This window comes from Anopheles arabiensis, chromosome 3, assembly GCF_016920715.1.
Source record: "Anopheles arabiensis isolate DONGOLA chromosome 3, AaraD3, whole genome shotgun sequence".
NCBI classification, from domain to species: domain Eukaryota; kingdom Metazoa; phylum Arthropoda; class Insecta; order Diptera; family Culicidae; genus Anopheles; species Anopheles arabiensis.
The window spans coordinates 48477332-48504945 of record NC_053518.1 but is presented as its reverse complement, the minus strand read 5'-3'; the positions used below and the strand labels follow the sequence as shown (position 1 = coordinate 48504945).

The following is a 27614-nucleotide window of genomic DNA, read 5'->3' as shown; positions in this document are numbered from 1 at the left end:
CGTGTTGGATTATTGAAATGTCGGTTATAAGACGATACTTTTCATAAAAACCAGCATTATACTTTCGCTTTTTCAGGATATGTTTACAGGTAATTTCACGTTTTGTTGCTATCATTCTATTCGATAAAAACACTGCACTACTCAAGCCGCTCCTCCATTGCCAGAAATTGGGCATCATTTTCCTCCCGCTCTAATGCTTGTAAATATTTCCTACGCTCCTCCAACACTAACTCCACATCGGTACCATGCTTAAGTGCTACCTCTAGCGCTTTATTCCATCGGTGCATTCGCATGCAGAACCGTATCGCTTCGGGGATGCGCTTATTGTGCATTAGAATGATCTCTGCCTCTTGAATGCGGCCATTCATAATCGAGTTTTCGGCCATATGCTCGGGACTCGAAGCGGGCAGCGACTTGATGTAGTTCAAATAGTTCACTTTGTCTATCTGCAACGAAGCGGAAAATGCTTCCTCGCTTATTTCTAGCTGATTGCGCTTCGAAGCCATCGCTGCCAGAGTCGCCCACAGTAGATGGTTCTGGGCTAAGCGACACAGCTTCAATGCCCGTTCCCACTGGTTTTCTGCAAACAGTTTGTGCAGAATCACGCAGTATGTTTTGACCGATATAGTGAATATAGCCCCAGAGCTGCGGAAAGTAATGTTTGCCCCTTCAAAGTTCTCCAGCGTAATGTTTTTACCAAACTCGCTAGTATCGTAGGTGAATGTGGTGAGAGCAATTAGCGTAGGGTCAGCACAGGCTTCCCCCGGACAGTACCAGACGGTATAGCTGAGATCGTGCAATCCGACCAAAATATTTGTATCAGAAGACCACATCACTGTCGTTATCTGCGTTCCGATCTTGTGCATCACATACTCTGGTCCGCTATGAACGCTCGTGATGTACAGATCTTGGTTGGCGTCTATATACACCAGATATTGATCGTCCGGGTTACCAAACCGACATACAGCCACCTCCAAGACGGACGATTTGCTTTGGATGCTGTAAGGTTCTTCCTGTCGTGTAGCCCCAGGTAGCAGGTCAAATACATGGATTACAGTTTGATCAGAATGATCGCGCACTGCTAGCGAATCCATGCCGAGCGATATGCAACGTCCGTTCAGATGGGGTATCTGCGCTTGGGAACCTGGAAAACGAGGATTCAAATGCAGCCTTCCTGTATATGTGTAGATCCAGATGGAGTTATAGTCGACCAGAATGAAATGTCTGCAAAAAACCGGGACATTATTAAGTGCGATACACGTTTGGGCTACTAGCTAACATACTTTTTCCCAAGCATAATAATTCGAATATCACTGCGCCCATCTATAATGATCGGGGTGTTAACATAATGCTCGTTGAAGATATGTACTTGATGGACTGTAGCCACAACTAAATGCCCGTATCCTAATTCCCACTTAATAATTCGCTCCGAGAAGTCTAGCGTATCGTTGGTGCGTGCGACAATGTCTTGTAGTTGAATTGTTTTCCGTCCCGTGGTAATTGCTTTGAGGTTTCGATTTCTAAGCTCTCGTTCGATGATGTGTCCAAAGAGCAAAGATCCAGTGCTAGTTGAGGATGCGATTTGTGTACTATCGGCGGACCACACAATATTGAATAGTGATCCTGTCACTTGTTGGTTGAATCGTACAATACTGTGGCTCCACTGCAGGGAAATAGTACAATTTCAATGAATTGTAAGAATATAACGCCAATGTTACTTACTCCTGTGTAGTGGCAAAGCTTCAACATATTAAATCCACCTATGGCCAACAGCTCTCCATCTGGACAGAAATCAATGGATGTTATGGCATAGTCATCGGCCACACTAGTATACACGTTCGTTCCTAATGTATCCCAAATCTTATAACGACAATCTTCGCCTCCGGTTCCGATCATGCCCGTGTTGTTAGACCAAGCCAGGCAAAGGATCATTCCTTCATGCGCTCTCCATTTCGTTAGCTTACTATTTGCGGCAAGCGGTTTGATGGCTACAAACGGTCCTTGGCAGTAGACGATGGCTGTAGCATTCGGAGACCATCGGGCACATCGGATTTGGCCTTCATTCTGTACAACCGTAGACCGCAACATTCCCGATCGGGACCAAATTTTTATGATACCATCTTCACCGGCAGATAGCAACCCGGCCCCGTCTGGGCTCCAGCGGGCCGTCACAATCGGCCCAGTGTGTGCCGGTACGTTTCGCTCTATTCGTGCGCTTTTATTTAGTATTACAAAGCGGCCATCAGCGCCGGCTATCAGTAGCGATTCTCCTCCTTTGCTGGAACCCGGGGCACTAGCACCGGGCGTTCCCATTCCTGGACCTTTGCCAACGAGCCAATGCAAATCAGTTGGTATGAATCCTTCGGGGAGTTTAGCCACTTGCACCATTTCCCGATTGGTCGAGCTCCATCTGTACACTTGTTGATCTTCACTGCAACTATATACGTCCTCATTGTTGCTCCAACCTAGGGCGGCAACCGTTTCCTTCAGCTTCGAATCCTTCGTAATATATGTTTTAAATTTCATCTTTTATAGCGGAAAAATATTGCCTATCAAATTCACAGAATACGTTCCTCCAGACACCTAAAGAAAGTAAATATCGTTTGTTTTGTGTTGGATTACCTGCTGCCATGGCAACATTAATTCCGCTTCCAACGACCAGCACAACGTGATGTTTTAAGTTAGAAATAATGAACCGTTAAGAAAATCAGTTATTTTAAATGTTTTTGTATTAATATTAACTTTTGGCGTAGTGATGATATGAAAGCAATACTAATAATTGTTAATTACTTGTTCTTTTTTTTTTATTCAAATTTGTTGCTTTTTTCAATAATTTAAATAATTTTAATTATTAAATTGTATTTGTATTAAAATTCTTTTTATCTAAAAAAAGATAGTTGTTAAGTTATCAAACATACATCGTGTGCTAAGGTTAGAGATGAAAGCATAAACATTTGTAATTGTTATATTCTTGTCCAAGAGCTGGACTATGCTTCGGAACAATTGATGATTTATAAAATATTTCTGGAGTTGCACACACCTTACATTCGCCTAAGTTTGACTACTCTGTGTGGAACGTAACAAATCACAGTGGGTATAGGGTCAAAAACTGTTGGCAAGATGTTTGAATCATTGTGCGAAATCTTGTTGATGAAATATTTGATAATAGAATAGATTTGGTCTTGATTGAAGCATTAGTTGGGACCCTTTTTTCTCTCTTCTTAAAATTGTTTAAGTGTCTTACCAGCAGCGACACGCGAGTGACTTTTCAAATTTTGTATTTATGTTTTGGTTTTATAACCAAAGTTCAAGTTACAGTGCATAAAAAATGCAACAAATCAAGATTTTTTTTACGCGCCGTGAAATAATTGTACACTGTACAGCAAACATCATGTCTTTTTTTGCATGAATAATACAAAAATAGAGTTTATGAAATGTCATTTTCATGTGCCAGCGCAGAAGAACCCCTCGATAGCGCAGAAGAAAACCGAAGAAAAGGCTCATAAAACAGAACTGCGAAGGGATTTCAGCCCAAAGTGTTTCGAGAAGCGAGCTACGCCATTTGAACTACGTAACACAAATTGAATTATAGTTGCGTATGCGTTTGCCTCAAGTTGTTGTCGCCACGTAAAGTACCGAGATAACGGTGAATAAAATACACATCAAACGTGATTGGTTTAATAATCTTTGAGAAAGAAGGTGAACGGGTTTTTCATCTCTATTTTGCGAAGAGTGCAATGTTTTTATTCTAATCCAGTCTGTTTTCAATCCCTCCTCCCTAGCGTAAACATCATGGTGTGCGTGACAGCGAGCTGTTCGTCAGTGGTGTAGAGTAGTGTGCGTGCCTGTGTGAGGGTCTCGGTCTCGTTCACTTTCAGGCGCTTTCGTTTTGTTGGTTCGAGCTGTCAAGTGGCAAAATTCAAAGGTGGTGCAGGCGAATGAAGAAAGTCTCTGTGTTTGACCGGACTTAGTGCAGTGCGTGCAGGGTGAAAAAAGAGAAAGCCGTCCTCGTCCGATGCAAGAAGTTGTCGTGGTTCTCGGAAAATAAATTACCCAGTCGTCCGCGCGGTCCGTGCTCGATCAAAGTGCAAAATTTGGCGTAATGCAAAAGGTGTTGTCCTCCGTGGTGTTGTTTTCCTGTGCTATTATGTACCGTCATTGTCGAATCTGTGTGCAAGAGTGAGAAAAGAGAAATGAAAAATGCAGTGTTTCGTCTAAGTGGTCCCAAGTGAGCGTTTGTTCCGTGTTGATTAAACAAAACAAAAAATACGCAGTAAAAAGCAGTTTCAAATCGTTACACTGTGGATGTATTACAGTGCATGCTAGAAGTGTAAAGGAAAGTCGAATAAAAACGTCCAACACTATCATAGCGGAGGTGAAATTCAGGCCGCTATCATCATCTTCCCCATCAGCCGGAAGTGGTCAAATCACTACTACTGCTGCTGGTGCTACTGCTGCTGCTGCTACTGTTGATAGACGGGCAAGCAGTGAGTTGAACGTGGTGAAGGTTTATTTCACCGCACCGGGAACAAATAAACCGTAGCCAGTTGTGCGGAAAAAAAGCACCACCGAAAAGCAAAGCACCGACCCCACGACGATGGCCCTGGTGCGGAAGAAACTCGATGACAAAATACTGAAAACGTTGCGAGAGCTAGTAGGCGTTGGCGGTAACAAAGAATGCTTCGATTGCGGCCAGAAAGGGCCAACTTACATCAACATGACTATCGGCTCGTTCGTCTGCACCAGCTGCTCCGGCATATTGTAAGTATTGTGCAGCATATAACTCCTGATCTCTTTGGTCTTTCCTCTAGACCTATTGATAATGAAACACCCGAAAAGTCATTTGATTTACGGTATGACGGTGTCATCACGTTCGCGCTTGTGTTGTTTTGTAGCCACTACATTTAAAGCACATTCATGGAGCCAGTGCGTCACTTTCAGTACCAAGAAAATCTACTTGGCGTAGGGGTTTCCCGGCATCTATTATCGCATTTATTGTGAACCTAATTGGGGACGTTTTTTTGTTAAGATCAGCTGACATTTAAAAACGAAGCATTTATGTCGGGAGGGACGAATCCAGAGGATGCTGGTCAAGATAAGAATAGCACGAAAGTGGGATAGAATGAACGGTGAAATCATTCGTTGTAGGAAAAACCCTCCGAAGTTCTATGCTTGTCTGCCAATTATGTTACATTAAGTTCGATTCGGTAGCATTTCTATCTATGCAACTAAAAATTGTATCAAGAATCGCATTATTCAACACACTTTTTGAACACATTTCGAGGGTTTAGTCTTTTCTGGTGGAGCACACATCGTGAGTTCCAGCCAGTTAGTAAAACTCGTGATGTAATTATTCTTAAGCAGCATTACCTAATATTCCTTTCAATGACTCGTTTGGAAGACATTGACGCGTCTCTCTTTCCTATCATCCTGAGAAAACCCTAACCTTTACGGGTAATCCTTCGTGACCCAGGGCGGTCTTCCTTGGCTTACCGATTTCCACAATTACAAGCCGAGCGGTGGAACTCGTGCACCGAACACCATCTAAGGCGCGGATTATCTAAGCATTACCGTCGCGCCGCGCCGGCCTTTCCGGGGGCTTCCACACTGTGTGCGGCCCAGTGTGTCTCGAAGCATGTAAAACCCCTGGCGGTTGCTGCGATCAGTCTCTTTTCACTCCGTGATCGCGTTTGCTGTGCAATAGCGCGCCGCGCGGCTGTGTGTACTCGAACGTCGCTTTCATGGCATTCCTGTGAATGGAAGCAAAGATGATGTCGGAGGTCGTTCGCCCGTAATTGTCAATTCGTTACAGTGCGATGCACATAGACACACACACACACGAAGACGCTTAAAACAACGACGACAGTGACGGCCGAGGCGACATCAATTCTGTTTTGTGAAGGCCCTTCACGTCGTTTTGTCGTTAACGTTCGCCGCTGCTCTCCTACATTCCATCACTCCATCACCTTCCGTCTACGCTTTGATCCGGTCCTTCTGGAGCCCATGCTAGGCTGCGCAGAACCGCCCGTTTCCGGGCTACACCACCATTACCGTGACAGTGCTTTGGGATGTGTGTGTGTGTGTTTTTTTTCTTTCCTTTCTCTCTTTCAATTGATTGATTTCAGCAATCGAAACTACTGCTTCACAGTATATTGTGTTCCTCGCTTGTTCACCCTCTGGGAAAATCATCCATCCTCTGTCATGAACGTGCTCTGTGTAGTGTACTTGACTGGGTGACTGAAACCAGCATTTCTGGTCCGAAATGAGTGCAAATAACTGCATCATACACCCTAGATCGTGTGAACGGCCAGGCATGATTTTAGCCAGGGGGTTTATCACAGGTAAAGAAGCTTAGATGGGCGATTGAGAATGGTGTCATATGAGTGTGGAAATCAGTGTATGCATCCCGGAATGGGCACCAGCAAAAGCTATCAACAGGTAGAGCCAGCAGGACTAGCACTCTCTGCGTTCCTTAAAGCCCAGGTTGCCTATGATCACCAAGTATGAATAGGGAAGGGCGATAGAATTAACACAAGCAAATGGTTCACTGTACGCAGCATACTTTGGCCGTTTATGGTTAACAAGTTTTTAACGAGAGTGTTGGTTGCTTTTTCTACCGATGATGCGACAGGGCTTTAAGATCACTGTAAATACCGTTACCATTTAAAGTTAGAACGAGTCTGTGCGTTCATTGCTCGGTTGGTCAAAGATGGTGAATACTAAAACATTTTAAATCAAATAACACTTATTTATTGTTCCAATAGTTATTAGCAGAATAGGAAAGTCGTAATAGACTGATAGCAAAACTAATGTAATCTTAGTTGCTTGTTTGAAATCGTAGGAACTAGACCAACTAAGATGTTGATTGCTGATACCCGTGTGTACCAGGAATTAGGAAGTAATAGTCATTATAATCTGGCTAGTGATGCTTCTTTTCAGTTGAACATTCATCAATATTCACGGTTGTTTTTGCTTTTGATCAATTTTATAAACATTGATTACAGTTATACGTCATGTGTGTGTTTTTTTAATAGGGGAATGTGGGGCAAAATGGTTATGTAGGACAAAATGGCCACTTGCATTATTGGAAAATTAACACGTGCAAAATGAATTTTGGTTATTGAAAACCATCCAATGCAATAAAAGATGCAAACTATGAGCATTTCTTAACCTAAGATTCGTAAATAAAAGAATAAATTAAGAAATAAAGTAAGTTATCAAAACGATGCTATTTTGACCGTCTCGAAATTAAGTAAATCATTAGAGAAGGAAAAGGATGTGCATTCAGACACATGAAAATCATCTATGATTTACGCGAAAAACCTAACTATTTTACTTTGACGTAAAGTATGATAAATGTTCCACGTGGGGCAAAATGGTCGCTTCAGCTTGAGGTCAAATGGTCGGTATGGTTTGACAGGAGAAAAGAAATAAGGCTGAGGTGTAAGCAAAGATCGCAACATTATATTTGTTTTACATAAATAAAACTAAGCTATATGTATACTCTATCGACAAGCAAAATTATATTACGGGAAGTATTCCAGCAATTTACTTCCCTTACAAATCCTTGTTGACAGAGCTTAAACCAAAGCCTAAAGTACAATGTTGTGGTCCATTTTGTTGACCCTTTCTTTTGATGTGTATGGTAGTGATAGGAACTCCGGATTGGAAATCGTGAGTCCACTTCAACTCCGACATTCTTAGTCCGGATCCGATTACGAAATAATAATGGCTTCGAATCCGGCTGCCCCGAAAACCCACTTTAATCCTTCGATTTAATCCGGACCACTCCGATCGAATCCAAATGGCTCCTATTGAATCTGTTTTACTACCGTTGCTTATTCGTAGAGCAAAACACTTAAACTAAAAAGCAGGTTTGCAAGCAACCCTAGTTCCTAGCCAATATTGCTGTATTCATAGCTCCACATATAAGCATAAATTCAATTATCTATGTGCGTACAGGCAAAACCCGTGTAATGGGTTTTCCATGAGTTTCTGGGTGTTTTCAGATTATTGTTTTGATAAATTTGTGATATTATTTCCTGTCCTAAAATGTTTGGGGGATTTACTAGCAGTTTTCCGCATATTTTTTAACAATTCCCACAATTAGTTGGCATAATCCTAAATTGTTTTCAACAAATAATTTAAACAATTTGGAACAACTTCCAATACACTGTTGAATAGTTCAAAAATAAATAAATTGAATTTAAATTTTTTTAATAGCTAATAAATCGTAACCTGATCGCAAAAACAAATCGGAAAGCATGAAAAAATCACAGAAAATCTATAACCTATAACTACGTAAATATACAATGTATAGTGTATAAAGTCGTAGCCGGTCTCGTAGTACAGTCGTCAACTCGTACGACTTAACAACATGCCCGTCATGGGTTCAATCCCCAAATGGACCGTGCCGCCATACGTAGGACTGACTATCCTGCTATGGGGGGAAATCAATTAGTCACTGAAAGCCAAGCCCACAAGTAGTGGTACAGGCAGGCCTTGACCGACATCGGTTGTTGAGCCAAAGAAGAAGAAGAAGAAGTGTATAAAGTCGGATTAATTGAAATCGGGCTGCTGGCCCAGTTTGCCCATCACTAGTATATTGAAATTTCGAGTATGATCATTTTCCCCCATAGCGATACCATTTTACCCCACACAATACATTTTCACGACTTTTGATGTTGTTTTGGAAATTTCATTTAATACATTTTTGTTTGTTGTTACTACATCTACTACTAATTTTGTTTCGCCAATAAAACGTTGAAGCATCAATTGTCGTCAAAATATATGTGTAAAATAGTTTACCAATGAGATACAGAGCAAAATCCTTAACAGTGCCATTTTGCCCCGCTCTCCCCTACATGAATCAGCCAGCTCACCCCGGTTTTGCCGTCTCTGAACAGATTTGCAGCTCTCTTTAAGCACAATCAACATTCGTTTAGGTCAGCATATCTCTGAAGGATCGTATTCAATCAAAACAAACCTCATTTAGCTGAGGGAGTTAAAGGCAGAGCCCAGCAGTGCAGTGCAGTGCTGTTTCTGGTGGTTTCGTGGCTCCTCGGTGGAAAAATACTAATCAAAACATAAACAAACACATGCACAAGAGAGGCTACCGACAATTTTTACTTCATTTTTTTATTTTTGCAATGGCATTCGAAAGGGGTTTTTTACGCAAGCTGCCGATCTTGAAGGCGAAGGAGAAGGGGGTGATGTTTTGCTGCGTCTTCAGTCGCTTCTGACTTGGCGCATTCCAATTGCGTTTTTGTGTTCGATGTGCCTTCTGCTCGAGATTTACCCCCGACATCAGTAGAAAAACCGGTTTTCAATTCCATTTATGAAATTCCACACCGCAAATAGCGGTGGCGGCAGCGGTCCATTTTCGCCTGTATCGCGGGAGAGGGCCGTGTCGCATTCTAAAATACGCGATATATTGCCGGGGTTGATGCGTTTTTTTTATTCATCCGTTGACTCATAGATATTGGAAGACTAAGAAACTGGGCTTTCCATTTCGGCATGCTTTTTTAAGTGAGTATGTTAATGCTCAAACTTACAGCAGTAAAAATAGTTGCAATTAAAGTCAGGGCAATGCGAAATACACAAAGAAGATCCAGTATAAACAGTTGATAAAGAACCACAGCAGATTCTTTGTGTCAGCAACGCAACTGAGAGCTACAAGCACAGTTGTAGTTGTAAGAAGAAATAAATGCCATGAGTCATCAATTAATTCAGTGGCATTGGTTGTTTCGGCTTGAGCTGCCTTTGCTTCTTTGATCCGGGAACGTAGGTAAAGAGGGAAAAGGGACTCTATTCATAATTACAAGATGATGGTGAAGATAAAAGAAATTATTAAAAAAATTTAAAATGTAGCATCAAATCTGAAGGTGCGACAACACATTTGAGAACTATTTTTGCATTATTGCTAGCAATTGGTCAAACATTTGATACTGTCAATCGTGCGTGTTAAGCTTCACAAGTGCGTTCTTCTATCTCTGCGTTCTAAATTCTTTTCTATCGGGTTTATTAAGCAAACAAGGGCTGAAAATACGGCAATTAAAGCAATAAAAACTCATTTTCTAGTGGTTTAAGTATAATGGCACGAAAGAACGATCAACATAAGATTGGCACCCACATTTTTGAGGTATTATGTTTTCAATTTTTGATTACTGCATATCTTAAAATTACCATAAAAATGGCAACCGGAAGTCATGGGCCAACGGAATATCTTTAACAAAACATTTCTCAGAAATAGATAGAAATTCTATAGCTTTTCAAAAAGTGACTATTGCAAGTTTGATTTTGACTTTGAGGAAAAATGACATATTCCTATTAACAAGTTCATCAAACATGCTGGGGTGTAATGTACTTGTGTAATTTCATATAATGAAATTATAAATTGTCCTGCATAAAAATTAAATTGTATTTTATTTACAATTGTTTATTGTAAAACCGTAGCTGTTTACGCAAGAGATTTCAATAATGCCTTAGTTTCTGCTTTCTACTATTTATCGAAACGCCGCTCATATTCTCTAAATTTACAGAGCGAGCCACCGTAATAAATTATCAGGCATCAGGCAAAGTACTTATGGTCCTAATTATAGGATAACGGAAAGGAATAGATTATGTTAAAATACTTTAAACATCTTCCTTTTCCCATGCTTTCTATAAGTATCTATCTTCTTAGTGTCACAGTTATTTCTATATTTTCTCATAAAATTTGATTGTATGATAAGAGGCTTGCACATTTTCATGGTCACTGTGTTTATACATATATCGCTAGATTTTTAATATTTGTCTTAATGTGTCCACCTTTACCTATCTTTTCCCATAACTTCATATTTTTAATTCAATTTCACTGTATGTGTTGCGTACATAACGAAGTATATAGTCGTTGCTTTTACCATCTTTGCATATCAATAATATATTTCAATTCATTCGCGAAATGATCTAAACTAAACCAAAAAGAAGATTTTTATCCATTTTATCCAAAAACTTCACCGAATGGTTGAAAAATCAGTATTGCATGATATTTTGGCAGCTTTGGGTGAACACTGAAACAAGTGCCAATTTTTGTTCTTTTTGGTTGTGTGTGCTACTGTTCCGTTTCGATCGGTTACCGATAAAAATGCTCATGAAATCATCATGTACACCTGCAGAGAAAACACCGGCTCCCAGAGGAAGAGGGTGCATGTGTTGTATGTTTCTGGGGTGGCCAGCAGACGGCTATACCATGGTATAGTTATAGCGAAACTTCCATTAGTTTGATTGACAGGGTAGGTGCGCGCTTGTTGGTGTGTTGTGTTAAATAGCCCGAAAATGTTTGCAATTGGCTCATCGATAAATGCCCTCCCTGCCGCCACTTGGCGGAAGCAGTTCGATGATTTGAAGTGGTAGGCAAAACATTGACGAATAAAAAAAGAAATTTGTTTACAGAATACACGGAAATGCAGGCCTAGTGCGGTGGTATGAGTCGGTTCTGATATCGATTGGCAGACGATTATTTGTCACGTTCGCGTTCCATACCCAGTGTTTTTAGTTCTAAACGGGTTTCATTTATGTAATCTTTCAAATATTAAGCTCTCTAGATTTGCGTTGGGAATATGTTGCAAAATTACTAACGGGACAGAACTATGTAGATGCATTCCAAGAAGAAACGGAACGGAATGGGTGTATTAATTGGAATTGGCGTAGGGTGATAATAAGTTTAGACAAAAAGAGTAGGAAGAGAAGGAAGGTTCTTACTGTTTTGTGGTTCTTACTTACATTTATAACTAATGCAACCATTCCAAATTATTTCTAACATTCTGATTGATCCTTTCCGACAACATTCCGATTGATCCTTCTGATCGCTCTAATTGTTCCAACAGTTCCGTTTAGATTAGAGGTTTGCCCCAAGAGCCAGAACTGTACGATGTATTCAATTCATCCTAAAGAACGGACGACCTACGTTCATCCAATTAATGTTGATCGATAATTGTCGAAATAAAGAAAGTCTTAGTACGCCAGGTCGTTAATTTCCTCCATACAAATATAAACGTGAACTGGATGACCAGGACGTTCATGAAAAGAACGTCCTACCAATTGTAATGAAGATCTTCCTGCTCTGCCTAAAAATTTTTAAGATGTAATGTACTAATTATATTCTTTTTACAAAATGAAACAATTTACACTATTTTTCTTCAAAAGAAATGAACGAATGAATCGCGATTCACGTTCAGTTAATCTTAATGAAAGAACTAGTACGTTCACTTTAATCAAAATGAACCGAATCGCCCAAGCCTAGTTTCGATCGTTCCTGTCATACCGCTCATTCTGGCTGCTCGTATCATTTAGATCGTTTCTATATATCCGATTGATCCGTTACATCCAATCGTTCCGAACGAGGAACGGTACAAACCTATTGGATACATTTCGCAACGCGCGCCACTACGGCATCACTTGCATCAAAACATTCTATGCAACCTCTATGCCACTGGCCGAAGCAGATTACGACGACACTGAAAGCAGCTATCATACACCATTAGCCTTCAGTTCAGTTCCGAGCAATCTGCAAGGTTATACTATAGCATCAATGTACCAGAAGATCTGAGCATAATAACCTTTTCCGAACATCGTTTAATTATGAGCGTTGGCCTTCACTTACCAGTGCATGGAACTGACCACAGAGCACAAGTCACACAGACACACGCTCATTTAAAACTCGCGTGGAAATTGCATTTGCCTAGATGGTCGTATGCGGGAGGCAGCACTGAAGGGGAGGATATCAAATTATTAAAATTTCTCCTCATCTTCATCCGCGGACAATTGGTGCGGGAGGGGAGCTTTGATTCCGATGGTTGTATATACCACCCGGACACATATATGCGCTGGTCTCGTACCACAAACCGGTCAATTTACAGTTCGCAGTTTTTACTTTCCTTTTTTGCTTTCCGCATAGCATACTAACCAACAGATTGTTGCGTTCCAGGCGCCTCTCTGGGCAAGGTTTTTCGTGATATGAAGTTTTGCTTTCATCGTAAATGATATGTGAAATGCAATGAATGGATTCATGGAGCTTCTTGGTAAGACAGGCACTATTAACCGCCATTATTTTTAAGGCCATTGTTTTTCAACATACCGTAAGTTGTGAGTTCGTTAAAAACATTGCCAAAAAGAGAAAAAAACAATCAAATAAATAAGAGATAACCTGACACCAACTATATTTGCCCTAAAATAAAAAGAAACCAATCTCTTCCGCCTACAAGCGTGTTACCGTATTAACATGCTCATTCATATCAATTTACAGCTTACGAGTGGGTTTAATTTATAGAACAATCAAGCAAAGATCACTGCCATTGCTTATTCAATTTGTATGTTGCTATTTGTAAATATTATCTTCAAATATTTCATTTTGAATGACGCACTCAACAACAGTTCGCGAAAAGCAAATTGAACGTTAGCAAATTGAATGCAAAATTATGATTTTATTTTTGGAAAGTTTAGCAAAATGCATTTTGTTTTTCTATAAGCGAGAGTGTAATCAGAGTACAGAAACCTACCAACTGTCCAGTCTCTGATGGTACACGGATGGCTTCCTTTACGTTAAACAATACTATGCATACACCACATCACCCAAAGTCTAGATGAAGACAGGGAAAAATGCCTTTTGTTTACATATCAACGGTCTTATGAAACCATCAAAGTCGTGTTGTGGTGGTTGGAAAGTTAAAGTTGCTTTGCTGAAGAAGAAAAAAATAGTAGATTTCTACATCTTTACGGCTAGTGTACAGCTACGGCATGACATCAAAAGCGAACCGTTGGCAGATTGGATAAAATGTGCCTGGATAGTGGATTAATGAACTAATTTGCATGCCAAATCATTGTTGAGACGCTAGAAAGCGGTTCGAGAAAGTGTAATGTGACGTTTCTTTTGCTGTCCGTTGTCTTGAAATTACAGCATTTCTTATTCATTTTCGTAAATTTGTTATGCTGAATCATGTTAGCAGAGTTTTCAGGTACTGAGATGTTATTTAAATGACGTCGAAAACTTTGTGATAGACATAATGGCAGATTCTGAACCATCTGCAACACCTGCGACTGTTCAAGCAGTTCGTTGTGGTTGTGGTTATGAATTAATGTGTCAACCTCATACTCTAAGCCAGGGGTCTCCAAACTTTTCAGTTCGCGGGCCGCATTGCTTCACAATCAACATTGTCGAGGGCCATTTTGACGCTACCGTTAGAATGAGTGGAAGTTCAAATCTCGTTTTAATAAGAAAATACCAACAAAATATATAAAATTTCTGGAGCTTTCTTTTATTGCATCTTGATTTTCGTCTTTCAGAATTAAAAAAAATAATTATGATTGGTTAGTCAGAAAAGAAAACTATTTACTCTAACCTTTACCCAGTCATCGCGGGCCGCATTAAAGGCTCTTGAGGGCCGCATGCGGCCCGCGGGCCGTAGTTTGGAGACCCCTGCTCTAAGCCAACTATCATTAGTAACTATCATAAACTTCTTAATAAAACTATTCTTAGTATAGTCACCAGAAAATGGGCGGCTATGGAGTACTATTGAAAATAATGTTTTCAACTCGGTGTTTTATTTTAAAATTCTAGCATTTTTTATTCCCTTGATTTGTGTCGCTGTATAGCTATACCAAGTAAGAATGATAGTCACCAATTTAAATTCACCTGTTAACTGCCACAGATCGCCGGTACCGCCATGGCTTTACGAGTTTGCGTGCGATGCATCAATCAACAGCCTTGATTCGTGCTCTAGTACAATCTGATGCAGCACAGTGCTGCCGCGTGTATAGTAAACTACATCAGTTTCAGATCATTGCGCGCGCGTTTTTTTCCAGGACGGTTGAAACTATCGGCCTTTTAGAGTATTAACCATGACACCTGTACGCGCTCAGGTGTCGGCGAAGCGTGAACGTAAATTAACAATGCAGGCACTTCCTTACCGCTCGAGTGTCTTAATTTGTGTCTTGTTTTGTTGCGAATGTCGGTTTTCTGTAGTACACGACTTACAACAGTGTAAAACGCCTCACGAGTATTGATATAATGAGGGCGTACCCACCCACCGCCTGTTCCATTAAAGATTTGTGGTTGATGCTTAACTTCACGAGAACTATTTCAAAGTAGCTGGGAAGGAAGGCGTATTCCGGATAACCAAGTAAAAAATACGTTTCCACTCGACGAGTGCATCGTTTATCAATGGACTGTGCCTGCATACTTATCGTGCTTTGCTCTGCTGCTGTCTGGTGGTGGTGCCCTTCCCGGAAGTTGACAACAGTATTCTTTCATGTTTGACGTATTTGCAATTATCAGCTACATAACTGGCGCTTTGGATGAGATACAAGCATATCATTAAAGTTATGACAAAATAATAATTCACACAGCATTCGATACGAAACATGGCAAGATCATAACAATACCGAGGTCATAAAAGGCCCTTTTACTTTACTCTTTTTGCACTTTTTTCAATAAAAGTGCTTATTTTGAACGACTCATTTACAAATTGGATATCAATATCTTTTGGGGTGATGAATAGGGACTCACTCCAAATTAGACATCGCCATTACAAAATTGGGTTTTAAAGGCTACAAGCGAATGGTTTGCCCTTTACCGTACGTAAAACAAACACTTAATTCTTCACCCTATTCTTACATGCGTGTGTGATGTGAGTGGAAATTTAGTTTGCATTATGTTTCCATTTCCGGTTTTGCGGGGGCCGCTTTAGGGGTGAACTTTGTGGCTTGCAAGAAACCCCACAATCACTCGAACAAGTTGAGTTTCAAAGTCACTCAACTTTAGCACCATCATTGCAAACTTACGACCAAATGGAGGTGACATGTTGCGTGCGTGTATACGTATGTGTGTGTTTTGGCTGTGAAGGTAAATGTTCTGCAACGACGGCTAAAATAGATGGTAAGGGTTGTCTGAGAGGATACACAACACAGCGTGAGTAAACAGCAACCAGCATTAAACTGCGTGCAAATCAACGGGCTTTTGCAGTTGAGGTTAGAAGGGAAGTTAGTGGAAGCGTTTTTTTAACCGTTGCCGTAATTATTGTATTCAATTCTTCCTAGCAGCGAAGGTAGGTGGATTGTAAAGAGCAAGCGCCTTCTCTAGAGACATTGTTATAACCTACCTAAGCACTGTACAATGGATTTCCAACCGTATTCTTGGATAATGATCGTGTGTCCTACAGACAGGAAACCGGGTTTGTCGCCCGTGACGCATGTTGCGGTATTGGTCATATGAATAACCGGTATTACAGCAACAAGGGAGCAACAAATGCTAACTGCGTTCTTTTAAAACATACGTTTGTACTAATATTATAGCTTTATTTTAAGAGTGATAATTGCAAAAAAACTTACGAATCATACGATACGACTTCTACAAAGATGACTCGATAACTTGCATATATAATTGTTTATGGCTGCCTATTCTTAACTTTTTTACATTTTTCATTGCTTTGGTACTCTATTATGATACTATATTGGTGACTGAGTTATTGGAACTGTTCTTAAATTAAAAAACGTACTATCTTCGGCCAGTTTTGGCAATATTTGGTTCGTTCTAGTTGATTGTCTACTAATTACTTAGAAACGACTTTTGGAGACACTCTTCGATATTACTATGCTTTTAATCCAAGTCCTTGTTCTCCGCTTGGGCAGTTATTCCGGCTTTGGTAGTGAATGAGGTGATCGCCCACCTCAACATTCAACTAGATATGGGAATAACCACTAAATAGCGAGAACTAACCCATATTAAATGATTTAAATTATGTTCATACTTTACCTCTCTTTAAGAATCATGCAAAACTTCTGTCTGAATGAAAAATAAACGCTACCGGACATTTTTTTAATAGGGCAGATGATTGAAATGTCCGTTTTCTTGTTCCATTTGATTACTAGTAGTCCCAGATTCTCGTAGAGAGACTTTTCAATAAAAAATATAAAATTTTATAAAATATACATGTTTGTTGGTAATTTTCATTCAATTTATAAATAAAAAAAAGTAATGGCTGCGTGGTACTAAATAAGTATCGCAAGCCTGTATGTTCCCCTGTAGCTCGTTACGCCAAATAGAAGAAGAATTCTTAACTACAAACTCAGGCTCCATTTTTCGATACACTGTTTAAGTGTTGGATTGAAGTATTGTTAGTAATTTGCGATGTTTAATAATGTAAAATGTGCAGCAAACAAAGTCTGAAGTGCTTGGCTGTCAGAAGTTCGTTTAGTTTGCCCATTATTCATGTACGGAACAATGGAAGTAAATGGCCGCACGAATGGTGCGAAATGCAGTCTAGGTGGTGTTGAAAAAAATGCAATATCCACTTTTCTAACCCACAAGCCCTTACCGCTATGGCATCTTTCATTCGCGCATTCGTGTGCCTATGGTGCCGTACCGTACATTCTGTGCAGTGGAAAGCAAATCCGGGCCTAGAGCAGCGAGAAAACAATTTCTCGGACGGTAAAGCGTGTAGCTTTTTATTTATTTAGCGTCTCTCGGGGTGGTGCCATCCTTGGTTTGTTTTGGTGCGTTGCATGCGGCAAAACAAAAGCAACGACTGGCAAAAGTAAAAGTTTCCCACATTGGTGGTACCGGCAAACATTGGCACTTTTACACGGCACACATACTCACACAAATATAAAGCAGTGGTCAAATGAGTCATATCGTACCATCAGCCAGCAGCAGCGAAAGGGAAGGGCTGGAGAGACGGCTGCTGCTGCTGCTCCACGTAGTGTGGACGGTGGCCCGATTTGAATTTAAATCATGCGGCTGCTATTATATGATGGTATGTGCTTTGCAGTAAGTGCAACATATCGCCTTTACCCGACCAGCATCGATAGTGTGTATGGTTTTACTGCGGTTTGTGGACGAGTTTAGCATTCCCATGGGGCTCGTCTAATCAGTTCAGGCGATTTTCTGCCTACAGATATGTACACTGATTCTGTCATGTTTCTCTGTGTGGAACGGAGAGCTCTCCTCAGCACCAACGACAGTAGGATGATGCTCATCTCATCTCCAGTTTCGATGTGCCATGGGCACAAAGGTTTACGTGTGGCAAGCCGTAACCAAACCGTCTCGCAGACCGTGTCACGACTTTCGTACGTTCCGCTTTGCGACGATGGCGGTCGTCGGGTCGAGAGTGAAAATACAAGCAAAAAACGCCGCGTGCATTACCATGCAGCCGTAAAACTGCGACTTAAGTCTCTGTGTGTTTCGGAACCGTTTTGGTAACATGGCACTGTATTCATCCGGGATGATTTGAAGAAAAAGACCTTCATCGAATTCATGATGGCGCCGATGATCTGTTTTCTCTAGATTTCGCTACTTTGAAATCTGCCATCGTCCGCAATAGGTCAAGCTAACCAGCAGCCTATTTTTTGGGCAGCACTGGCGACAGCCTTGTTTGTAATTCAATGTCTTCATAACGCTGCAAACAAAAATCAAAGATGTCGTTTTTAGCGTAAATATGGCGTAAATATGGCTCTATTATGTGTGTGAAAGTTGTGCATAAAACCAAAAGAAGAAGAAAACCACATATCGTTATTTTAGTCGATCGCATTCGATCGCTTGAATGAAATGTGCCACTCTTGTAAACAGGTATTTAAAAATAGTCCCCCCCCCACTCCCCCACTTACCTCATTCCCTCTGAGGGTAATCCCAGCAGTAGCCACTGTCCCTACTACCGTGCCATGGGGGGGGGCTGGCGTGTGATGATCGGCGGAAGAATGGTTTTTATTTTAAGTGGTGTGTTTAAGCTAATCTTGCTAAAGTTGCCCTTTCACTGTCGTTTCGACTTGCTGCTGCCGTGCCCGGCCCTAATGTTCGTTCGTACCAACCTCGGTTCCGTTTTTGTTGTAATAAAGCTAAAATGAATTGCTTGCCAAAACTGTTGCCAATTTGGAAATCCATATCGCGATTCGGCTTCGAGAAGGGTCTCGTGATGGCGGCGCCGTTGAGCAGAGCTGCCGAAAGATTATTATGTGATCAAACGTTACCTCACCAATACGGGGTACGAAAGTATATTGAATGTTTTATGGAACGGGGCATCGTTTGACGTCGTTCGTGGTTGATGTGTGTAGTATTCGGCGAAATCAATCGCGTATTACGTATATGAACGTAAAAGTAGTAATTGTGAGACGATAAAACTACAGCAAAGATTGATTGCATGCAGATGGCAGAAAGGTACTATTGCTTGAAGTAGTTTTATAGTATATGGACAACCTTAGTTTTTTTCCTACCTGTCAATTTTTTATGTCTGTTAAAGCTGTTGTAGTTAGTTTGTTTTTTTAAACATTTCGTCGATATGTTTTAAATAACCATTTCGTTAAAAAAAACGGCTCTTAAGGTTTGTCCGGGCTCCTAACGAATACTAACAGTACTATGTAGAATTCCAGACATTCAGCAGGTCTAGCATATAAATGTAAACAAGAAGCTCGTTAATCGTGTGTAACGGTCATGTGCTAATCCCATGCTTAATTTGATCTTCCAAGTCGTGGAAAATTTCGCTAGTCTATTCATCTACATGCTACAACTAATACTACTAATACTACTATCATATGTCGGCATCTGCGCATCATTCATTCATCAAGTAATGCCGCTACTCGATTGTGTTGTTTGAACATGCAAGCATTCCAGACTAATTACTGTCTGTTAGCATTGCTTTAATCTTTACATAAGTTCTTGATGGTACGCCTTTTTCCACCGTTAACAATACGCATGGCGTTTTTTTTTTTCAAATTTGTTGAGAATTTAGAATTTCCAACCTTAAATTCATCCTCAATTAATTAGCTTTATAAAGACGCATGAAACACATGACACAAAACATCATGATAACTTCCGTCGTATGTGTCAGATTATCAATCACATAGTATTTAACAAAAAAGACTAATGCGCAGTTCAGCTCCTAAGCAAGTGTAAATAGTCGATCGTGTACAAATAAACCAAGGGCGCGTACTATGGCTAGTGGTGGTTACGTGAGCGGCGTGATTAAATTCCTTGGTGCTTGCAGGGCTTCTTATACAAATCAGGCCTTTGTTTGATATTTTCTCATTTTAACTTTCAGTTTTGTTACCAGCAAAATGTCACGTATAAAGATAAGCCTGCCAACCAGCCAGTATCTTGATCAGACGTTTACGTATTTGATAATGCAAACGCAACTTTCCTGCCGTAATGACAATCAATACAAACAACCATATTGTGGAAATGTACCGTATTTTAGCGCGCGTTTTATGACCTTCCGTACATACCAACGCTTAATGGCATTAGAATGTTAGTGGAAAAGCGTTTGTGAGTTTATAAGGATAATGTTTTAACTAGGTGTGTATCATCTTTTGTCTTGGCTTTCAATATTTAATGAAAAGGGTGTATTTATAAACACCGAGATCCGGTACATATTTAACCTTTGGCGTAATTTTGATATATACCAAACGTATGGTAAATGACAATTTATAAATAACAATTTTGCGTACTTGAGTAATTGCTTAATTAAACTCATAATTGCGTAAAAAATGTGTTTTCTTCCAACTAATAATTGATAATCTATTATTATTAAATAGATATGCAATGACGATGTATTTACGTGTGACAATTTTGCTAACAGCACATGTTATTCTTATTTCTTTTCATTAACATACAGAAGAGGACTCACTCCGCCACATCGCGTAAAATCGATTTCCATGGCCACTTTCACCCAGGAGGAGATTGAATTTCTCAAACAAAATGGCAACGACAACTGCAGCAGAACTTGGTTGGGCCTTTGGGATCCAAAACGTGCAATTAAGCAGGAACATCGAGACTTTATGATAGACAAGTACGAAAGGAAAAGGTACGTTTGATATGTGGCTGTGGCCATGTCAACCACCGACACAGTAACACGCATAATCAGTGTCAATTGTGTACAGATGTATTATAATCAATGTGTGGGTTTCTGTTATCCTGACGGTTTTATATTCCCTTCTAGATATTATCTGGAGCCTGCTAGTCCGTTGAAATCGCTGCCCACGAATGCATCGAGCTCGCTGACGTCACTGTCGGGAGGCAGCAATAAGAATGCCAATGAAAGTTTAGTTCCACTCAAAACGCCAACGCTAACGCCTCCGGCAACGTTACGATTAAATCGTACCAACTCTGGCTCGTGTAATGGACTGAACAACGTAAACGCATCATCATCATCGTTGCCTGGTGCAATCGGTGGCGGTACGCAGTTTCAGCAGCAATTCACGCCAGACGACAGTGGGTTTTTCAGCGCGGATCCACCGAAAATTTTGCCACCGACACCGCAAAAGAGTCACATTCTTCAGCGAAAGAATGGCATTAAGATGAAACAACACCCGGCGAACGGACTGCCGGCAACGTACGGGCGTAACCAGAAGAATGGTTTGCTGAACAACAGCAGCGCCACCGGGCTGTCGGGAAGTAGCGGTGACATTAACGCCAATAAGTTTACACCTGATGCCGACTTTGTGGCTGACTTTGGCAGCGCTACAATAGTGAATAACGTCAGCAACGGAGGCAGTCATTATGGAAGTACTAGTAGTTTGAAAAACAGTAATGCCGTTAGCGACAACGGGACCGGATTGTATGCGCAGCACAATGGCAACAACGGGGAGGTATCGGCACGAGAGATGGAAAATTTTGCCGACTTCGATCACAATCCCATCTTTAACTCAGCAGGTAATGGTAATATTATTTGTGGTCGGATATTCGGTACAACAGCGTTATTTAGGCTCGGTTACATGGTTACACTGGAGAATCTCGGTGCAAAATGGAATCGTTTTTCTCTAAGTCAGATAGACGTGTTACGTTTTCTGATTTTAAACTATATTGGAATATTGAGATGGTTATGTGGTACATGTTAGTGTTATGATATTAGAAAGTAAAACAATAGATGAACTACGAGAAAATTCCTTCGTGTACATGGGTCACAAGTTATTGATAATTACATGAGTATATGGTTTTTCTTTATTTTCTCTATTGCGGCGTATATACTGTTATATCGGATATGGCGCACAATTAGAAAACATGAAGTCATACTTCAGCAGCAATAGTATTGATAGCAGCACTACAAACAGTGTTAGCAGCACGGCCAGTGTGCAGAGTTTGGCCGGACCCGATCCATTTGCGAGCTTTTACTCCAATACTGTCGCTGCTAACAATTGTGGTAGCAACTCTACGGGATCTACCGTTGGCACACCAACCGCTTCGTCCGGCTCAGCCTCCACTGGCATGTCCATGCACGGTGTTGGCTATACGTGTATTTCGCCGGAAGATAACTCACGCGCAAAGGTCCATACGAATTATGGATTTGGTAACACTTTCTCAGAAGAGCCGCGTTATGCGACTAACGAGGGTATCATTAATGGCAGCGCTGGTACCGGGCCCAGCTACGCACATCTGCAAAATTACAAACAACCTTGGGGAAACAGTAACGGTGCGCAACCGGAATTCAATTCCGCGAGGTATGCTGGGAGCACAAATCAATTGAATAATAATGCCAGCACCGAAAGCTCCCAACACGATACCGTACAGTGGAACTTTTGGCAACAGTTCGGCAACAACTGTTGGTCGACTGACGGTCGCCTACAGTCGCGTCACCAACAGCACCAGCAGCAGCACCAGCAGCATCAACAATTTTCCAATGGTGGTGCCCTGCAGATGATGAGTCCACAGCATCGGGCATCAAATCAAGTGAATTTTTACTCAGATCAAAACCGATGGAGTAAGTCCGGGATAGTGATGAACATGTCAACAGTGTATTTGTTATGTATATTGACTAGTTTGCATTTTGTTTCTGGCTTCAGTTGTTGAATAATCCTGTCCCTCGTGTGTGCCTAGCTTTGCAGTTTGATTTAGTAGCTTGTTGACTTGGTTTGCTACATATTTTTTTTTTTCATTAGTAAGCTACCTATTCCTTAGGTCATTACAGTTTTTAGGGATGTTGTTAACCACAATCATTTGAAACACGATTTGCTATAGCTGTGCGAATTTATTTGTAACCTAAAATGTTGTTTTTGCGTTGCAATCATTTGCTTCTGGATAAATATTACGTAAAATGTGCATTACTTTACATTCAATTTTGTTTTATGGTCATAGGTCTTCCGATGCTGCATGGTACGAACAATGGGGATAGCAAAACATCCAATGGCAAACCTAGTAACGCGTCCATTAATTCAACACCGTCCGTGGATCGATACGCCGCACTGAAAGACTTGGATGAGCAGTTCCGGGAGATAAAATTAGAGCAACAGGCTGAGGCGAATAATAACACAATAACGTCAAACGGAACTGCAACCACCATAAGCGATTCCATCACGCCAAGTATGTGTTTGCGTAGGGACTGCTGCGTAAGAGATGAAACTAATTCTTTCTCTAATCTGTTCAGCTTCCTCGGCCAACCCGTTCAAAACGGCCAATCCGTTCCAACCGCAACAGCAGCAACCGCATGCACAACAGCAAACGATGGCTTGGCCTATCAGTGGTGCCATCAACGGTACGACGCCGGATGCACGGCATCCGGTAACGAACGGCGGGACTGGATTCTATGCTACATCACCCTATCAGGGAGGATTCGCTCACTCTGCCAGCCCACAGCTTTACAACGGCAATGTTGTGAATGGTGGTAGCACTATGGGAGCTACGATGGGTTATCTTCCTGCGATGGGCTACCCTCCCAATCATGGCAACAATGGCTATCCTGGAGCGCAGGGAATGAACGGAGTTATGATGGGAGGACAGTTCAATGTAACGGCGAACGGCGGTGGTGCTTCGATATTGGGCAACGTTGCAGGTGTCGGTAATCCGGTGCATCATTTTGCAAACTTTGGAAACCCTTTCATGGTATGTTGAGAACACGCAGTTTCATCAGCGTCGTGTTTGAACAGCTAATTTGAACATTTTTCTGTCCTACCTTTTTCAGGCTGCCGGTACTACAGCGGGAAACTCAAATAATCCTTTCTTATGAGTAGCTTCATAAGCCGTATGTATAGCTAGTAAATTATACATTTTACAAGAAAATGTTTGGATGTGTGTTTTAGCATACGCTTCATTGTTTTTACATAGAAAGAGTTTATTCTGTTTCGCTCTGTGCTGGACGGAGCGCAGCAAGAAGATGCATACAAATATTCAACACAATAGGAAAATGAAGCGATAAACTGTGACGCAAGGAGCGCACAATAAGTGTGCAACACATATACGTGAATCGTTCAAGGGATGTACATAAGTTTTAATTTAAACTAATTAAAAGTAAAAAAGAAAGCGATAACTGATACATTCAAAGGAGTAGACATTATCGAAAGCGTGTAACATTAGCTTTATGTTGCTAAGCTCTGTATTCATTTTATTCAACCCATGACATGTTGGTTTGGGTCCCCCGCTACTGTTCGATAAAAGTATTGGAAAACAGGTTACAGCATGGCGGTTCATCCGTGAATTGGCGGGACACGCACGTGTTTCACAACCAAACCAGTCAGTGATACAAAGCAGTGTATGAGGAAAACAATGTAGGAAAACAAAAGTAAACCAATCCATCTCTGCACAAGGTTTCATTTTCTCGGAGGTTTCTGCTCTAGCTTTGATGGCAGCCAAGTAAATATAATAGATACGAAAATCGGCATTGCTATGCATAGCTAGAAGTAATAATTCTGCAAACCCGATTTTGAGCATCATTCAAAATTGGAAATTCGTGCGGATGATTAACACACACAGCTGGGTTTATCCAATTACTTAATCACTGTTTCGGGAAAGTGCGTATGTTGTGTTTGTTGGCAGTGATTGTGAAGCAATTTTCGGTTAATTTTTAAACAAAAATTAGTACACGAATATGCACCAACAAAACGAGAATGGGATAGAGCGTTGTAGTGATGGTCATCATTACTAATACTACTATTACTATTGTTACTACTAACGTCACTACTACTACTAAACTCTTTCGAAAATATGGAACATTTTACGGCAACCGTCGTTTGGCGGGCGTGTAATGTATGTGTATGTAGATGAACAGTTTGATGAACAATGCTCTAACACTAACGATCAAATCGAACATAAACTCCGCTGTATGTTGGATTTACCAATCGATAATAAAACGAATCCTCCATGACAAACTCGTTACACTTCGAAACAGTTCCGAAACCAAACCGACCCTACAAACAAACCTACTCAATGTACCGACCGAAACGTAAAACGAAATGTATCTTACTGATGGTTGTAAAAAAAATGAGACAAATGATACAAAAACAGCAAAACGTGTTTAAAGTTTTATGCCTGTAGTAGCCACATAGATACGTGAAAAGTGATAAAGTACAGAAGTATTAAATGATAAATCTTAAGGCGTTTTTCTGTCCTCATATACTAATCAAGTTTAGCTCGATTAACGCATCCTCCTAGTACCGCCCCGGAAAATCAAGATAGATCAATTTGCCTCAACAAGAAGGGTCGGTTTAAAATTTTACCGTACAGCAGAACGTTTTATTCCGGCATTTTGCTCTTCTTATGCATATGCAGCGGAGCAGTATGTGATGTGCCACCCGCAAAGGCTCGATGGTAAGCAACTAACTAGATAAAAAGGTGTGCATCATGCTCAGTAGAGTGGATCAAGGGAACGAAGCCTTTCAAATGCAGCAACAAACAGAAAAAAACTGGCCGTATTACACATCATACAGAACCGCAGAAGGATAAAAAAGTAAAAGATTAGTATTCGTTTATTGGTAGTGAAGGGGGGGGGGGGAATCGATGATCGATTGACGAATGAAACCCTCCTCCTCTAAGATGAAATCAAAGAAAACGCTTATGTGGCCTTACATAAACAAAGAACTAAGATGAAAGTTAAAGTAAATGTTCTTTATTTCAATCTGCATTGCGATAGAGAAATATCAATTAGCAAAAACTAATAAAAGAAAACAGTTCTGCATGCTAAAAAGTTCAACCAACACCAAGCGCGGTACCTACGAGATACATGGAAATTATCACTCCTACTACTATAATAGAAAACGATGGAATTGTAGCAGATTGTTAAATGAAAAAGAGAAACAACTAAATGTCTGTTACTTCAGACATTATTTTAAAGATCACGGTCATCGCTATCAACCGATGCCGTTTTACTAAATCAAAAATTGAAGAAAGCTTCAGAGAAGGTAGGTCGACGTGATGGAAAAAACGAAAAAAAAAATACACAACATTATTCAAAGGAATCATATAAAATGGATGTCCATACATCCATACATCAATATACTTCCTGGACAAATGTCTAAATTTAATAAGTGATACCAAACAAACAATGTGAATAGGTTTTGAGAGGAAACATTCGCCTTCTATGGAATAATTAGCAAAAAAAAAAGGAAAATCAAATACAGCAAACAAAGCTGATTACAGAATATAATTGTTTGAGCGTCGTATGCATAGTGTAGTGGACTATACGCACGGGAAAACATTGGAAGATGCTTCAAATGTTCTACAACAACATCCATTGCCCACTGCTATCCTTATCTGGAGTAGGATTAGAGGACAACATCTTACTACTTGTCTAGTTATGCGTTGAAGTTTTTTTTTTGTTTCTTTGTATTCCTGTCTCTAATGTCTCTAATGCTTTACCAGCGCACAAGTATCAATGTATGCACACTCAGCGTTGCTGGTAGAAAGGTAAACGATTGTGCGAACGAATCGTGCATCGTGTAGCGTCGTAATAGACAGAAATGTGTTACTCAAACTTAAAAAAGTGCTTTTCATTGCCTGTGTTGGATGCCGCTCCGTGCTGATAGTTTAATGTAAAACATGAAACGAAGCTCTGCATGAAAATGGATTAGAATGTGTGTAGCGCATGCATCTGTTGTGCCTTAATTTGCAAAAGCTCTGCTTTAACAAAATACCATGTTTGCCGGATTGGGTTTCTTTCTCGGCTGGTCAGCGTCGTTGATGTAGCAGAATGAACTTTCGAGATAAAGCTCAAAATTGGGATGCAGGATGATAGACCGTTTCACCAGCGCCTGGTTACCGTGAAACGGGTTTTGTCAGAATCCGTCCCGTAAGAATTTGCCTATTTGCTGCGCTTTTCAATTGCATCTCACTGCGAGTAACGGTTTTAAAGGTAGAGCGACCCCCGTTATGGCCCAAGGGGGAAGTTAAAAAATAACGTACGTCTGTAGTACACTAGCAGTGTTTGTTTTAAAACTTACACGAATACGGTGAATACGGATACACGTGAGAGAAGGAAGGAAGAGCTTGCACTACTACCAATGTGAAGTGGACGAACACTACAAATTGTTGTGAACGTTTATGCCAGTACTGGCTAAATGATTTTAACTCAATATCTATAAAATAAAATAAAATAAAATAACAAAACAGTTTAAAGAAGTACCATAGCGTTCTAGCATTACGGAAGCAGACAGAAGTTATAAAACTAAATGCATCTAAAACAACGCAAACATAACAAACGGTTTGTCTGAGAACCGATGATACCAATCTGTAGCATAATGATAAAATTAGCAGTTCCAATGCGGAAGCAGATACGATTCATCTTTATATAAATACATTCACTTATAAGAATGGCAAGTTATGCGCTAATTATGTTTCAAAGATCGTAAATAAAGAAAAACACTATTTAATATTTATTAGGTGACAA

At 40.5% G+C, this 27614-nt stretch overlaps 2 protein-coding genes across 7 annotated transcripts; one reads left to right on the top strand and one right to left on the bottom strand.

Annotated features, from left to right (window-relative positions):
* The first annotated feature begins 4 nt into the window (after positions 1-4).
* LOC120905021 (arf-GAP domain and FG repeat-containing protein 1) lies at positions 5-27614 on the top strand. Of its 6 annotated transcripts, none has more exons than XM_040315638.1 (8): positions 5-89; positions 3783-4761; positions 20640-20828; positions 20964-21676; positions 22020-22721; positions 23096-23320; positions 23385-23839; positions 23919-27614. In XM_040315638.1, exons 2-8 carry the CDS (start codon positions 4598-4600, stop codon positions 23961-23963), a joined length of 2493 nt encoding a protein of 830 aa, XP_040171572.1. In that variant the 5' UTR covers positions 5-89; positions 3783-4597; the 3' UTR covers positions 23964-27614. The 6 variants fall into 6 exon arrangements, with proteins under 6 accessions (XP_040171572.1, XP_040171570.1, XP_040171569.1 ...); XM_040315636.1 differs by lacking the exon at positions 5-89 and adding an exon at positions 3389-3646; XM_040315635.1 differs by lacking the exon at positions 5-89 and adding an exon at positions 3389-3699.
* Positions 81-2610, bottom strand: LOC120905023 (intraflagellar transport protein 80 homolog). The gene is made up of 3 exons (XM_040315641.1): positions 1723-2610; positions 1284-1663; positions 81-1224 (listed from the first exon to the last, which is right to left on the bottom strand). The coding sequence occupies exons 1-3, from the start codon at positions 2524-2526 to the stop codon at positions 138-140; spliced, it is 2271 nt and encodes a 756-aa protein (XP_040171575.1). The 5' UTR covers positions 2527-2610; the 3' UTR covers positions 81-137.